Raw genomic sequence first — 17,728 nt, 5'->3', positions numbered from 1 at the left:
TGCCAGGTGCTGTATTGGCGGTGACACAGCAGAAAACAGAGGGGGGGAAGAAATGGGACATGTCTGCACGTGTGTGCGACTGTTCACCCTTTGTTCATTTGTGTGTATGCATGTGTGTGTGTGCGTGTTTCGGGAGAATTAGGGCACAGCACCTGGCAATAGTTTAAAGAGTCAGTCTGACAAAGTGGGCTCACTGCTGTGGCTGACCAACAACAAATCATAGTCACAATTCAGAAAACTGAAAGTTAAGACTTTAAATGTTGACAGTTTTTAAAACTAGAGAACATAAAACCTGTTGAAACGACTGGGTTTATAAAGAGGATGGTCGTAGAGCAGACCTGCTCTAATTATTGCTCTAAGTATGATTTGAATAGAACTGAACAGAAATTGAATTGTTGAGTTATTGCAATTAATACGCTGCAAACCTGTATCAGACTGCAGCAGTTATTAGACATTCAAATCTTAATATTTTCACTTTTGAGACCATAGTTAAAAAGCTCAAAATTCACTTTCAGCCTTTTAATTTTCAGAGTTGTGTGTGCTCTAGTATCCAAACTTGCCTGACCATGTAGTGGTAAAAAGTTTTCTGGCATTTTATAGATGCTGAAGCTCTTAGTTGGGTCACTGACAAAGCTGCTGTTCTTGAGGAATTGGAAGTGAGAACATTATCTGGTTGGTTATTGCAAAGATGCAACTTATGTATATAATACTTTGTAAATGGTTAATAAATACCGTGTTGAGCATCTATAAAAATTACTTGGATGGCCAAGTAAAAATGGCCATTTTAAAACGCAACCGCCTATAAATTGTTGATAATGCATATTAACACCTTATTTGAATGCTTCTTGACAGTAAAATAACTTTTAACTAAAGTTAAATTAATCATCAATTTACCATTTATTACTGATGTTATTATAAAGTGTTATCAGGTCCACTTGCATGTGAGATAACAAAAGTTGCAGGAACTGACAATAAATTGCATAAGCGGGAAGAGGCCTCAAGTTCACAAACAGCAAAGAAGTGGAAGAACAGGAGGCAGTGAGTTTGACACGACTTTGCACGAGGATTGAGATGTTTTCCAGCTATATTCTGTCAAAAACATGACTGAACACACTGAGCATAACGATGGAGATTCGAGGAGTGGATTACGCCACAGGAGTGGTTTGAGAAGTTTCTATAGACGTCTGGATTTTCTTGTTTTGGCTGTGAAAACTGGATCAATGTTGGAATCCACTGTAACTGCTGTGAATCCAGACAGACTGCAGCCTCTGTCGTCTTCGGAGAAGCAAAACTTTGACAGAAACCTTTCAGCTCTGCAGGGGGTGAGCGTTTGATACTCAGAACACAGGTTTTGAGAAGAGTTCTACACTTAGAGGTTCCACTCTCACAATATGAATAGGTCAAACCATTAAAAAGAAAAATCAACTTTTTACACTTTTGACTCTATTGTTGTAATTATATATTGTTTTGTTTCAGTCCAGTGAACTTAGTTTTCATAGTTCAACGAGAAACTTCCTTCTCAGCAGAAACAGAATGTCATGAGTCGGGATTATGAGACTAAAACTGGATTTTTAAGATAAACATTACTGCCAATCTTCAATTCCCTCTATGTGTTTTCAACATCCAACCACTTCCTGTTTCTTCTGGTGTCTCCTTCTTCTCATCCGCTTTTTTGCACAAAGGCCAGCCAATTTAGAGGAAAGTGCAGAGGTCTGTCCGGACACATAAAGTCAATTTTGCCATTGGCAGCTGGATAGTTTTTGCAGTCCAGGAGACATGGGGAGGGTGTCTGAGTGCGTTTGTGTGACATCTCAGCTTCTGGCTGATTTCTCATGAGGAACTTAAGTTCTTCTGGTAATTTTCTTCAGTGTCCTTTTAACTCTGTTTACGTTTACGAACTGGAGTCATGAGGCGTCATGATGTGCACAAATTTTCCCTTGAGGTGAAACATTTTCAACTTGTGTCTTTTGCTTTGATTCATGCTTCCCAGAGCTAATTTTTATCTTTCCATTTACAAACCCCAAATTGGAAAAAGTTGGTGTTGTTGCGTAAAACGTTAGTAAAAACAGAATGCAATGATTTGCAAAAGCTTTTTGATCTATATTCATTTTATTTAAGATAAGATATTTAATGCTAGAACTGATTAATGGATTAATTATAAATACACACTCATACTGAATTTGATGCATGTTCACCACTGTGTTTCATCACCTCTTCTTTAAACAACACTCAGTAAGCATTTGGGAGCTGAGGACACTCATTGTTGAAGTTTTGAAAGAAGTCTTTCTCATTCTTGCTTGACGTACGACTTCAGGTGCCGAACAGTCCAGGGTCTCTGTTGTTGTATTTTGTGCTTCATAATGCACCACACATGATCAATGGCAGACAGGTCTGGACTGCAGGCTACTACAAAGCCACGTTGCTGTAACGCATGTAGACTGTGTCTTGGCATTGTCTTGCTGAAATAAGCAGGGATGTCTCTGAAAAAGATGCCGTCTGGATGGCAGCATACGTTGCTCCAAAACATGTATGTACCTTTCAATATTTACAGATGTGACAGGTACCCATGATGCCTTGGCCATCAACATGCCCCCATGCCATCACCGATGCTGGCTTTTAATCTTTGCACTGGTAACAATCTGGATGGTTCTTTTCCTCTGTAGCCTGGAGGACACAACATCCATGATTTCCAAAAAATAAATGTGAGCTCATCGGACCGCAGCACACTTCTCCACTTTGTGTCAGTCCATCTATATGGTGTAGCTTTTACTGTATTCAACTGAATACAAGTGGAAAGAATTAGCAAATAATTACATTCTGTCTTTATTCATGTTTTACACGGCATCCCAACTCTTTTGGAACTGGGGTTTGAGACGTACACAAAAAGATTCAAATGTCTTCCAGTGTTACAGGCCAGTGTGGTGGGTGGCACTTATTGATTTATACACTTGGTGAGAGGGACTGTCAGACACTATGTGTGTGTTTTTTGGTGTGTGTGTACGTGTGAAACATGACTACATTTGAGGGACCAAAAGTGCCTCACAGTCACTTCAGCGCTCGTCTGGAGGGTCCAGAGATGAAACAGTGGCTGCTGGGACAGACAAAAACACACACGCAGACCAGCGCTCCCACCCACAGCACAGGGCCAGAGGGAGAGGTCAAAGGTTAACTGAGCCAGGGTGTTAGGTCAGACGGGTTAAACTGGACACTTTAGCACAGCAGTTGTGGGGTCAACGGGGGAGGGGAGGGGAGGAGGGGGCGTCACTGTGTGGTCCAGTTACTGGTTATGCGTGCAACATGTCTCACGTCCCACTGTCCCCCCCTGCTCACGCGAGCCTGTGCGTGTCAGCTTTGCGTGAGTGTGCAAACAATGTGTGCGTGCGTCCAGCGGCGTGCGGTTGAATGTGTGTGTTAAGCAGCTTAGTACCTAGCCAGTCGTTGAACTTCTTAACCTCGGAGGGCAGGCCCAGCTCGGTGAAGTCACCCATGTGCAGCAGTACGTCGCCGTAGGGCATCTGAATGCCGTCTGTACGCGAGTGTGTGTCTGACACGCACACAAACCTGGTGTGTCCTGCTGGTTTGGGAGTGTCATAAGGAATGGGGTCCACCCTGAAAAGACAGACACAGACAGAGGAGAGGTGTTGAGAGTGTGGCTGGACACTGAGTCCTAAACTCTGCAGTATGTCAAGATAACTAAGGTTGTCAAATGATACAGTAGCTGTTAATTACAGTATTGAAAGTACCTTCGCTATAAAAAAAAGTAATCTAAGTGCTCATTCAAGACCTCAGTTCAATTCAGTCTTAATTGTCCTGCCTAAAATTTGGCTTGCAAAAACCAGACAGTGGCAGTTCAGTGACTTTTACTTTCTGTATGTGCAAGAAAAAAAAGGAAACAAAAACAAACTATTTTTGCAGGACTATTTTTTTCTTTTTGCCCTGGCATCAAAAGAGGTGTCAAGTATCCTTTTTTAGTTTCATAATTCATAATTCAGACTTCAGTCCCTGTTCAAGCTATTCACAGCTCAATTATATGACATTTTGGACATCCACCTACTAAAAAATCATTATTGTCAAGATCATCATGTTTTCTCCTTGTGTGAGAGAATTAAACATCCGTTTGTTCAGTCTGTCGCAGAGAACGGCAAAAAGTTTAAAATCATTACTGTTGCTGATATTCTCTGCCAGCCTCACCTAATTTTACCGTACTGCTCTCATCCACTAAAATGATACTGCCGTCGCCCTCGGTGTGACTTGGTCCAGTTTATTGTCCAGCCCTGAATACGATCATGTGTGTGTGTTGAGGGTGCAAGTCGTCCCTTTTCTTTCCTCTACAGGGTTTGTTTTCTTCCATCGATAGAAGACGTGCTCTCATTTATTAACAGCAGCTTCCACATACCAACAAAGTCACTGACTTATACCTGTTTTACTGTGTTGATCTGTTTTTATTTCAGTGCTGCATTTTGTTATGTAATCTGTCAGTTAGCTGACCAGACAAGGAGAGTCTCTGCCTGAACATACTCCTTTAACAAGACGCTGCCTTACAAACTGCAGTGAATTTGTGAAAACTGCATCCACATACATTATGGATTACAAATGATACTGTGAAAATGTAAAGCTGAGATAAGCTGCAGCTGTAAAATATCTATACTATTGCTGAAATGCAGTAATTGCAGGTTTTTACCCTCAACTTCAGGTTGTTGACACTGTTTGCGAATATTTTCAGCACTTGAGGTCGTTTGCAGACATTTTACTATCTGTAAAAAATGTAGAAATGTCTTTAGCACCTTTTTCATTATACGTATGAGATGGCCCACACTGCACAGCTTCACGCTATCAATCTGAAAAGTGTTGTACAAATTCTAAGAAACAGATTTCGTAGCCATCAAATGACACTGTCATCAGTCAAGTATGTTTGAATCCATTATCATCATGTTATCACCAACAAAAAAGACCAAACCCAACGGATCTCGCAAGCAATGAAATTTTCCACTTATTCATGAGATGTCTGCCCTTGGTTTTATTTAGTCATTTTATAATTTTGAACATTATTCTCTGCAAAAAAAAAGAGCAGCAATTCAAAGAATGTGCCCTTTTCCCTCATTGTGATATTTTAAAAAGGTGCTCTTGATCCAGAAGCATATTTTTAGGAAATGTATGCTAATTTCATACCAGATAGCAGACGGGGCACAGCTGAAGACTGGAACCTTAAAAAGATCATTTGTTGTGCAAAATAAATTACATGGTCCACAGAATAATGCATGCAGCAGAGCAAAACGCATCTCAAAGAAAAGGGGAGACATTACAATAGTGAAAAATGTGTAGTTTCAGCTGGGAAACAACCAGCACGCAGGTTGATTTGTGCACACAAGGAGGGCAATGGCTGTTTTGTGGCATCAGATTGGCTAAAGAGACAGTGAATTAAGGCATGCCATGTCCTTTCTATCCATTATCTAAAGAAAAAAAACACTTAGACCCTAGTCTGGCTGGAAAAAGGCTTTTCTTCGGCTTTTTTGTTCGATGTAAGCACGTCTGTTAAAAAGGAAGAAAAACCTGTACTTTTTCTCTGACTGAAAGGAAAGAGGGGGAAAAAAATCATCTTGTCTGTAATTGAAGTCTACAATGTGCAATCTTCCAGCACTCTGCCACTAGACCATTATTTCATTAGAAGGGATGTCACTCTGTCGACAACATCAGACACATAATCAACGCCGCAATCTCCAACCTGACAGCACACACACACTCACACACACACACACACACACACACACACACACACAGAGTTAACTTGCATGTGTGCACAAACATGGCATAAAAACAGCCACAGAAGCAGATGAAATCAAAAGGTTTCTGGCTGGAGGAGTCGTCATTAACAGAGATGGAGAAAATAGGCGCCCCGGCACAAAAGAAAGTCTTATTGGTGGGGAGGCAACGTTGCATTTGAGGAGTTCTCATTTGGGAAGCAATTTTCCTGTTTTCCTGTTTCTAGGGCATGTTGAGCAGAATATTAGCTCCACAAACAGGCCTGAATCTGTTGTTGTTCTGTTTCTGAGTTGAACAGTCATCTGCAAGGTCTTGTTAGTGGTAGGACGGCGGTGGACAAGCTGGTCGCCATCTGTAGCGTGTAGTCACTGTGTGCAGTCTGTAGTCCAGCCACCATCTGCAGTCGCTGTCTGTGGTCAGAAGTCTGTAGTAGCGGTGGGCGATTTGGATGAAATCCTCAATCGTGATAAACAAATGAACAAAAACAACATTACGCGTCTCAGTAAGGTGTTAATTCAGAATGAGCCTGCTGAACAGCATCGGCGCTCCTTGCCATGGATTCATCAACACTCTGAACTCTACCGGAAGGCATAAACACGACTCTTGCTCAAGACATTTTCTCATCTGGTGTCATGATGAAGTTGTTGGAGAGCAGTGTTGTACACATCACTCCAAAAACTCACATTAACTGTTGTGTTGCACAGTGCACCAAAGCGTAGGTCTTTTTTTTAAAATGCTTTTCTGGCTCAATATTAGAATTTCCCAACATTAGTCAATACTGGCGTGTTCACACAGAAAGCAGAGTGAATTTTTGCCTTGCACAAAGCTAACATTGGCAAGCAAAAGCAGGCATAGAGGGTGGTATTGCATGCTGATAACTTGTTATAGGTATCAAAGTCAAAAACTGTGGTATTGTGACAACACTACATAACTGCTGGACTGGGTTGACATCTGGTTATCGTGAAGGCCACAGCAAATGATTCACATCACTTTAATCAAGCCATTCAGTGACCCTGGGTGCCCTGTATGGAGACATTCGGTTTATACATTCATTTATTCCACTTTTTTTTTTGAACAATCTGATGGAACTAAATCCCTGTAAAATTGCTGTACTTCATCACATAAAAAAAAATCAAGTTAATCCAATGTTGCCACAACCAGGGTTCAAACTTAACGCCATCCACCAGCCGAATGCTGGTAAAATATGCACCACAGATTCTGTCATTTTTTTCAGTGAACACCAGCACAATTTTAAACTCTTTGTGTGGATTTGTGTCTGTAGCCTTCAGTCTTCACAATCTTAGAATCTAGTCTGTTGCCTGTGGCTTGTATCTTCTCCTTTATGGCCTGCAGTTAGTCAGCAGTTGGTAGTCAGTAGTCCAGGCTCTCCTCTACAGTTCAAGCCAGGGCTCAGCAATAAGGATCGCCCAGTTCAATGCCATGTTGGACTAGCAGATCTGACAACTCAGTGAAAAAGAAATAAACTTTTAAACTATCAATCAATGAATCGATAAGGTAATTTTTCATGCAAACTGGCAGACAAAGCTGTTTTCAAGCTCTCAAATATGGAGATTTTCTGATTTTTTTTTTTTTACTTATCATCATATTGAACTGAAAATCTTTGGGATTTAGACTGATTAAACAAGACATTTAAAGGGATAACCTTGGAATTTGAAAAACTGGGATGGACTTTTTCACTATTTTCTGACATTTTATAGACGTCGCAGCCTTAGATTAAACATGGCAACTAGCTTTAGCCTTTGATGTGATTAAATGGCCGCTAAATAAATAAATCAATTGATACAGGGGCAGGTAAAAATATTTCTGATCCACTTGCCTGACTGGGTGAGTGAAAAAAAAAAAAAAACATTCACGCTGAATCCTGCAAGCTTTGCTGTGAGACACTGGAGCAGAGCGAACAGGCCTGGGCTCCATATTAAACACACTGAACAAAATGAAAAACTAGCTACAGAGCTAATGATATTTACTATTGACTGTGTGCAGTAAATAAGCCTCTGTGCTCCTATATACACACACAAACACACACACACACACACACACACACACACACACATACATTAGCTTAAGCCAGCAGAGCAGCACATACATTGCAGTGTAGCTGGTGATTAGATTTGGTGCTCTGTGGTGCCTGGACGTCATGCCGCTTTACAGGATTCGACAGTTCTCGTCATGGAGGAAGGACGAACGCAGAACCACATGGGATGACAAAATGCCCAGCAAACACACACACGCACATATATATGCACACACACAAGCATGCATATTAAAACAAAGCCAGGAGAAAAACAACCTCCATCTCCTCCCCTTTCCTTTGAGATTTAATCCACCCTGAGAATGTAAGTAAATACCAGCAGCCCCTATCAATTAGAGCAGGCCCGGGCCAAGAAACCTTCATGATAGTGCTGCATAGGTCTCTCACACACACACAAAGAGAGAGGGCCCCTGTCTTTCCTGTTAACATATGACTGTATAACAATCCAGAGGTTCATTAGTAATGTATACAGGAGTTCAGGAGTTCAGCAGTGCAGCACAGGCCTCTGATCTATTGTAAACGGAGACAGTGAAAATGAAAAAGTCTTCTTGTGCTCCGGCAGCAGGTAAAAGAATATTCTCCAGTGAGCTGTGTTAGCATGAAGGTTCGTGTTAACATGTCTGAGCTTCAGCGTGACATCAGAGGGAAGACTGCGGAGGGAAAAGAGTGGGGGAGAGGAGAAATGCTAATGCGCTCGAGGAGGGCAGGAGCACACTCTCAAATCCGCCATGACATTGGAGCTGACACAAAACCGAGGTCTGTGGCTGCAGAAATATCTGTTGGATGAAGAAACGTCTGTGATCCTTCACAAACCTCACAGCATTAACTTCTCCTCACCTACGGCTGCAACAGCACGGCGACGGCTTTAATATCTCAAAATCATATCATCATCATTTATCTTTCCCCGTTTTAGGATTATATTATGGCACTCCTGCAACCTAACATTAATTTTCACTTTGATCATGAGGCGCAGTGTTTCTTGAGCTAACACCAGCCAGACACTCCTGTTTTTATTCTTACTGTCATGCTCTTGTTGTGTCTTAATTACAATCTTCACAGATGACAGAAGACGTTCCGCATTTGGGAACTAAAACAATTTTTCCCTCTGAAAATTGAGCCAATTTGTTCTTTTTCACTTTGCTTGTATGGTTGTCAAGATACCAGAATTTTCAAGTTTGAGACAATGCTAGCAAAAAAACGATACTTGATTACTCTTTTGATGCCACGGCAAACAGGAAAAAAGTCTCAGACACACAAAGTAGGATATTATTTTCTTTCTCTTCTTTATTAATAACCTGCAGACAGTGCTGTTACAGGAACAGTCACTCAACACTCTCTGGTTTAGCTGCAAACCAGCAAAATGCCATGTTGGGCAAGTAAATCTGGCAACAAAGTTCAAGTAATTTCTCATGTAAAATGGAAAATGATTTTCTCAATCTCTAAAACATGGTAGTTTATTATCATATTAAACTGAATGTCTGTGGGCTTTGGACTGACAACATAAGAAATTTAAAGACATCACCTTGGATGGTCATTTTTCACTAGGAGTGTAACGGATCATAAAACTCACAGATTGGATCGCATCACGGTTTTAAGTCCCGCATAGAATCAGCAAAAAAGAAAAAAAAGGTGGGGTTGTGGTTAAATTATTTTAACAGTGCACTTCGGATAGGTTAGACATCACACATAATAGCCAATCAACACTGACGAGAAGGCATGTGTCACAGCAAGAAAAGACTGCAAGCTGTGTATAGGAGTTAAACTTGTCATGGTCAGGATTTCCCTTGACGGAGGTGATGTGACGTTGATAGACGTTGCAGCCCCAAGTTAAACATCCCAATTAACTTTAGTCCTTTTTTCTTATTTTATAACCACTAATAAAACAATTTGTACAGAGGCAAGTAAAAAGCTGAGTTTGGGTGAGTAGACTGACAAGGAGATCCACTTGCCCAGCTCTGCAAGTGAAAAAAAAAAAAAAAAATTATGTTGGACCCTGATGTTAGTATTGTATTGTTTTAAACATGGTATTGAATAAGTATTAAAGTACTGATACTTTTACAACTTTATTTGCTTGTTCTGCCCTTCTCAAAAAATGTCAGGTTTATCTATTGCTTTAACATGTCGGGTTGCTATTTATTCACATCACATAATGTCTCAAATTCTAGTGTTACTGTGCAAATTCAACGAGGAGTTTCATGTGAATAGAAAAAAAACACTTCAATATAATTTTATGGTGCGATTATTAACACTCCTGCAGCCTGCAGTGATATCATAAAAACCCTGTAGCCTCCATAAATCACATAAATAGCACATTAGTAATATCAGTGCTAAAATAAGACTGACAAGCCGGAGGTGCTTTGCCCTAAAAATCTTGAAAACTATACAAGTTAAATACGAAAAAAACAACTAAATCCCAGAAAACTGGACTGAACCCATGCATACATAAGTTATTGGTTACATGTGTCATACAGAAGAGAATAGCAGTGAGAGAAGTATAAATCAGCGTGGGAGAGACAGAAGGAGGGACGGAGGAGTGCTCTCTGATGTCTGTAGGAGGATATTCAATTTGACTGAGCACACTTGGCTCTGTGGCCTTTTGGAAAAACACACAAGTAAACGGGGTCAAAGTTCAGCCTGAGCTCGCTTCTTCAAACGTGACACTTTACTCGCTTGCAGATAAGAAGGTCGCCGTCTGTGTCACTCTCTGGCTCGTCCAGCTCTTTAAGGAAGCCACATAATCGTTGTGATTGATTGCAACACTTCCTCAAGTTTTTTTTTTTTTCCCTGAAAACCCCCGAGTCTTCACAACGTCCAAAAACAGACCAAGGCTGTTTCTAACACAGCCAAAAAACTGTTCAGCTAAAGAGCTCTTATCATACATTATATTATTTGTTACATTTAAACTCCACTATCCATCACTAGAAGAGATAACTTCATGTAAACCTCTAATTTATTAATTAACATCTGACTAAAGGAAAGAAATCATGTCTTTTCTCTCTAAAGCACCAAAGTGTTTTTGCCTGAGACCATTGTTTGCAATGGGAGCGCCACGTTTTTACACTCGTCACTGTCACTTTTTACCCAGCCGTCTAATGACCGTGGACGAGGGGCAGGACGAATACCACAAACTGTGCCCTGCTCACACGGAAGTAGGCTAATCCTTCAGCCGGGCTCCGTCCAACTTCAGCTCTTGAACCAAACGATGGTACTCACTAGAGGATGACTTTTTTCTGGAATCCCACGGGACGCAGGATTCCCACTGGATGGGAGTTGATTTTCATCACATGACTGGGACAGGACAAGGAGTCAACGGAAACAGGCAGGACAGGGAATCATAGTAAGGGTATGTCAGTTTTTTGCAGGCATTTTACTAGTGGTGACTGTAGATTGATGCCATTCTTGAGAGCCGTTCTTCCAGGATTGGGAAGGAACAGGATTTTTCTTTTGTATTTAATTATGTCATTGGATTGGGATGGAAGAGAAGCGAAAATCCACTCCTGTATCATGTTCTGGTACATGCCAAGATGTCTCCTCACCCACAAAATTTAATTAATCCACATAGTCCTGTGAGTCCAGCTTTTCTCCCCCTACGTACTTCAACCTGCCCTTCATCCAGAGCAAATAATCTACCTTTTGGCAACATTCAGTATCTGTTGATACCACAAATTATCTGTGAAATTAGGTACTTGCAAAACATAAATTAACCATTGCTTCTGCAGATGTTCTGTATCATAGCAACCAAAGCGCCTCAGCTGCAAAAACGCAGTGCCTCCAAAGCAGCTGGGCGCTTTGTGAGGACCGCCTGGCGTTTTTAGCTGTAAAAAAAAAATAAAAATACTTTGGTGGACGGTGGACACAGTCCTAACGGGTTTGCCTCCCCTTTCTCAACCATCTAAATCAACTCACTGAGCTCTTACAGTTAAAATTTAAAATTTAAAATGAACCCTAACATCTTTTATTATTTTCAAAGAAGAAATATTTTTTATTTTATATTATTATTTTAAAATGAATAAATGAAATCAATCAATCCATCCATCCTTCTTGTCTATTTATCCGTATTCAAGGACTTAAAACTACAAACAATTTACTGAATTTAGTGAAAGCATTTCCAGACAGAATTCATGCATGTAGAGCCATCGTTTGATTCATTTATTCTGCTGTTAATTATTTAATATCAATGCAGTTAATTTGACAGACTTCTGATCAAATACTGATCTGCAGACACAGATGTTTCTGCTGTATGGGGAAAGACAAAAACAGTTTCCAACTATAGAAAGTGTGTTATTCCACTCCATTATATGGTTCAAGTGCTATAAATAATAAATAATGTGTATACTTAACATAACTGGTAGCTCTACAGCATTTTGTACTCTCACTACACGGCCAAAGGTATGTGAATAATCGATGTGAAAACCTGAGCATTATAGCCTTATGTTATTATAAAACCATGGACATTAATATGCTGCTATGACAGCCTCCACTCTTCTGAGAGATCTTGGCTGCTGGGATTTGATCCCATTTGACCACAAGTGCATTAATGAGGTCAGATTCTGCTCTCCAGTTCATCCCAAAGCTGTTGGATGGGGTTGAGGTCAGTGCTCTGTGCAGACCGGTCAAGTTCTTCCACATCAAACGGAAATCATTTTTAACTGGAGCTGGCTTTGCACACAAGGACGTCATCATGTTGAAGCAATGGGCCTTCGCTAAACCAGGACACTATTGTTTAAAACATCACTGTGTGCTGCAGCACTGAGTCTCCTTAACTGGAACAAAAAGAGCCTCACTGAAATCAAACAGTCAAAGACCGAGACCACGCAAGATGTGTGTCACATAGTACCAGCGAAAAGTTTGGACACACCTTCTGATTCAGTGTTTTTTCTTTATTTCTATTATTTTTCTGCATTGTAGATTAATGCTATAGTCATCAAACCTATGAAATAACATTTACAGAATTATGTAGTAATCAAAAAATGTGGAAACAAAGCAAAATGTTTTATATTTTAGATCCTTAAAAAGCAAAATACTACCACACGCTGTCTTTTGTACTTGCAAGACACGCAAAATAACGGTGTCATTAAATCTTTGAATGTAAGTGCAGAGGCCAGTGTCTTTTTTTATTTTTATTGTCAACCCATGGTCTTCTCTTATGCACCTGTTGCCCCTCAGGTTTGTGAAAGCTTTTGTTCCTTTGTATTTTAGATTTTTCAAAGTAGACACCTACTCCTTTGATTACCGTCTTTCATGCTGTCGGTACAATCTGAACCATGTTAATAAAAATAAAGAAATTGTGTCCAAACTTTAGAAAAACGTCTCTGGTCTCATATTATGCTATTGTTTATTCTCTGTGTCGCAAATTCCACTCTTTCTGGCAGTGTTTTTCAGCTTTTGGACAATGCTTTACATTCTTCTGCACGGCACGGATGTAGGCAACAAATTTGCATCACAGCAACTCAAACAAACATGGAAGACAGTGAACGTGACACAGAACTAGGTAATCTGAACATGAGAAGTACCGCAAATGACCAAGACAATATGAGGGTCAACTTCTGTTGTTTGGGTATGAAAAGTCTGACATGGACCACAAAACTGTACAAATTATGCTGCAGACTGTTCCCCACAAAAGACTCAAACACCACTAAGATTTACAGACAGAGTTGAATATTCTGTCCACCCTCCCTTGTCCAGGTAGGGTTAATGGGGTTAACGACCTCTGAGCTGCCCACTTGTCTCAGACAGGACCACATGTCAATCACTGTCTGGTCTGGGTCTCTGTCCGTTTTATACCTGCTGCCACCTGCTGCAGAAGGATTAGCCTCCGGCTCCTCCTTCTCCCTCTCTCCTTCATTGTTAATGGAGTCATCCCGCTAATGATTTCTCATCAATAAGACCACCAGCGGGGGGACACGGCCACCTAAAACCTCCAGGGTCAAAGGGAAATAGACTGCTAATCAAGTAAAGCTGCCCCGTCCATACACGACAAACTGGATGAAGACGGGTGCACTCACTGGTTCACATCAGAAACACAAAGCTCGACTCAGCCCGACTCTACTGCAGTGATTTTTAATGTAAAGACAAATGAAATTCACTCATTGTCTGTTTAGAAATTCACACACCACAGGCAGCAGGGTTAATTATCCTCAAAACACCATCATTCATTGCTGTTCATTTAGCAATAAATGTGTTATGATGACATTTAATATTTGTTTAAACTGATTCTGAAGATATACTGCCCTCTACGACAGAGCTGCAACCATTAGTTGATTAATCGTTTAGTCAGTCAGAAGAAAATTAATTGCAAACTATTTTGATGATCATTTTTCAAGCAAAAAAGGTCAAACATTTACTGGATGCAGCTTCTTAAATGTGAGGATTTTCTGCTTTTCTTTGCAATTTATGATAGTAAATGAAGAGTTTGGGTTCTGTTCTATCGGTCGGACTAAAGAAGCTATAGGTAGACGTCACTTTGGGCTCTTTGGTCACTTTGACATTTTATGGACTGAATATACTCGCAGCCCAAGTCTACGCAGGTTACGGTTTAACTGAATGTGAGCAGCAGACCATGAAAATTAAAATTATTTCTGTGACTTTGACCTCCATAATTTGACAGATTTGTGTATGAAAGAGGATCAGAGGAAAGCTATTTTTTTGGGACACAACCACAATCTTTTAGAAAGAGGAAACTGTGATGGAGTTTTTAATGCCTGACATGATTTGTTAGTTAAATCATTTAGTTGATTCACAAAACATTCAACAACAATCTTGTTGTTAGTTGCTATGCATCGATATACCAAAGCAAATTCCTTGTCTGTGAAAATCTTCTTGGCAATAAAACCCAGTTCTGATTTGCAGTAGGGCTGCAACTAACAATTATTTTCATTGTCGATTAATCGGTTGATTATTTTCTTGATTAACTGATCAGTTGTTTGGACTATAAAATGTCAGACATTTGTGAAATATGCTGATCACTGTTTCCAAAAGCTAAAGATGACGTCCTCAAAAGTCTTGTTTTGCCCACAAACCAAAAATATTCAGTCTACTTTTATGAACGCGTAAAGAAACCAGAAAATATTCAGATTTAAGAGGCTGGAATGAAAGAATTTAGATTTTTTTTTTAACAATTAATAAGCCCTTAATCGTTGCAGCTCTATTGTGCACTGATATATCAATTTCTTGATTTTCTCTGTTCTATTTATTTGTTCGGTCATTATCTATTTCAGTGTCACTATTTCTGACACAATAGATGAATTGATGAGAAATGAATTTGTTCTTTGTTTAATAGTCAGTGCCAGACATTAAAATGCAGACATTCAGTTATAAAAGTTAAACTTTCATTGCTACTTAAATTCATCAGGGTGTCCTGACAGAAAGATTATTTCTAGACAAAAAAAAAAAAAAGCTTCAATGATCAGAACTAAAATCATGGCGGCTGTAAACGGACCTCCGTACTTCACCGCCTCCTCATCGAACTTTACAACAAAGACTGTCAGAGAAAATTTGATGTTTGTGTCCACTACGCTCAAAGACGAGTACATTTAAAACATAATCACAGCTGAGCTGGAGACAAATCAGCAACTGTTCTTCCACTGAGCTCGCTCTGTCTTTATCGCTGTTTCAGGAGAAACATCAAAACACAATGCTCCCCATTTCCTCTGTCTATAACCTCTGCATCAGTTCCCCTCCCCCTCCAATACTCTCTCTCACACACACACACACACACACAGACCCACCGCTCACTCATCCACGGTGCAATACCATTTCTCTGAGAGGAGCAGAGAGAGCGCCTCTCTTATCTTCTGCATTTCAGCTGTCTGCGCTAATTCAATAAACTTCAGAGGAACAAAATGAACACAGGAATAACGGAGAGCAGGGTGGTGCGGGTGGGAGTGGGGGTGGTGGTGGGGGGTGCACCAGGGAGCTGAGAAAGAGGCAAAGGTGGGAGACGAGAACAAGCAAACAAGAAAACCCAACAGGAAAAAGGGGGCAAAAGCACAGACAGAACACAGATGCAGAATGATTGAAATTCACAAGAGACAGAAAAAAAGAAAAGGAGCACGAGCACACTGTAAAAAAACATTCAAATGAGAATTGATTTTAAAGAATGGTGAATGATGGCCTTTTGCCTTGATAACCCCCCCCTCCTCCCCCGTCTCCCCTCTTTACTCCATTTGCTCAGGCAGGGCGCGTCCTCCTCATCCCTCCCATAATGGCAGAGTAAGGCACACAAAGCCTGCGTTGAAATATCAGCACCAGAGAAACCTTCCGGCACTGCGCTGGGAAATAAATTGCTTCTGCTAATGCCCCTTTCATTACGGCACAGCCTTTAATTGTGCTGCTGACAGTCCGCCTGGCTGCAGGGCTGATGGGAGGACGGCTGAAGAGACGGGTGCGTCGTGGCCCCTGGGGCCAAAACACCAACCAGCAGACTGGCTGGGAGAATAAACTAGTGGAGCAGTCAGTGTTCACCTGGACAGACAACACCGCTCACAACAGAGAGGGTTCACATATAAAAAACATGATGGCTTCACCTTACGGCACTGCGTCAAGCAAAGGTTATCAGACGTATTGTGTAAGGTAGCACTCAAACGCCTCCTGTAACTCTTTTCAGGGATATTTACATGTATCCAAAAGAACCCACTATACACAAAGATCCAGTTAAGGACTTGAAAACTAAACAAATATCCTGCTTTTAGAAAATAACTCACAATTAGGCACCTCAGTACTCCTCTGGCACCAATCAAAAACAAATGAAACTGGAAATAAAGCATATAAACTTGATATAAGCTGGCAATGAATGTTTGGTCAAAGTCATAATTATGTATATGTTCTTTAAAGGGACAGGTTACTTAAAAATCAAAAACACATACTTGTCCCCTGGCCTGTCTCTAAAAAGACGCTGCAGTTCAGGCTGGACTACAAAGCTTCTGAATGGAAAACAATTACATCAAGCCAATGCTGTAAAGGTACAACAGTAGCGTTAGCATTAGCTTAACATCAACCTTTCCTGAGCAGCTTTCTTCAGGGCTATTCCCGTCACTTTTCCAGCAGCTGGAAACAACAGATTAGACTTTTCTTGCTGTTGAGAAGCTGCAGCACTTTTTAACTGATTAAACTGTAACCTGAAGTGTACATTTACTGTCAGGCTGACATCTTAGTGTTCAGCTTCTAGTCTGCTGCTCACTCTGCTTCACTTGCGGCTGCACACGCATTACGTACTGCCCTATTCCTTAAAGGAGCTACGCTGCACTTATGACAGTATACTTCAATGAAGTCCAGTAAAATGTAAAATTAAGGCAGCTGCAGTTACTCTCCATCCCGGAGTAACATGCTGCTTTGTCAGTCCGGTCAGAAAACATCCATACTGTCACAGCCCTGTAGCAGCCCTCGTCCATTGTGATGTGTCATGGTGGACATTGTCTTATGCCAATTTGGGAGACAGCGTCCAAACTCCATTTTCCATCAAGATCAACCAAAATTTTTACAGCCATTTCAGATTAAAAAAGAAAATGTTCACGTTTAGTTTTTTAAGATGCATGAGTGATTCCATCCAAAAGACTGACAATAACTTCAACACTGTTCTGTCTCCCTGATCACCTACAGGACAAATTAAATGACTCATCTCCGATTCCGACGTTAGGATCCGTTCAGTTCACAGAAAAGAAAGACTGTTTCTACTCGACAAGCTTCCATGAAATAAAAAGACTGCTGAAATGAGTCACGTGTATTATAAACATAACGCTGATTACCGGTAAAAGAAAACTAAACACACTTTAAACTGCATAAATTGAGGACTTCACGTCAGGAGTTGAGAAGTTGCAGGCTCGCCCAGCTTTGCCTCCATTTCATGTCAAGAGGGGAAGTGACATCATCAGGAGACCGTGCCCTGCGATGCCAGGCTTCGGGGCTCAGAGGCCAAAA

The 17,728-nt window shown here is 40.7% G+C and overlaps 1 protein-coding gene across 2 annotated transcripts in view; it reads right to left on the bottom strand.

Annotated features, from left to right (window-relative positions):
- Positions 1-17,728, bottom strand: part of mpped2a (metallophosphoesterase domain containing 2a) — a 91,397-nt gene that overhangs the window by 54,342 nt on the left and 19,327 nt on the right. For both annotated transcript variants that reach the window (XM_084730835.1, XM_084730921.1), the window contains exon 3: positions 3,428-3,609. In XM_084730835.1, coding sequence (XP_084586961.1) covers positions 3,428-3,609 — 182 coding nt within the window. The remainder of the gene's footprint in view (positions 1-3,427; positions 3,610-17,728) is intronic.

The sequence above is a fragment of the Lutjanus erythropterus genome, chromosome 1 (assembly GCF_056507025.1).
Source record: "Lutjanus erythropterus isolate fLutEry1 chromosome 1, fLutEry1.hap2, whole genome shotgun sequence".
NCBI classification, from domain to species: domain Eukaryota; kingdom Metazoa; phylum Chordata; class Actinopteri; order Lutjaniformes; family Lutjanidae; genus Lutjanus; species Lutjanus erythropterus.
The sequence above is the reverse complement of the archived record's forward strand: the minus strand, read 5'-3'. Positions and strand labels throughout refer to the sequence as shown.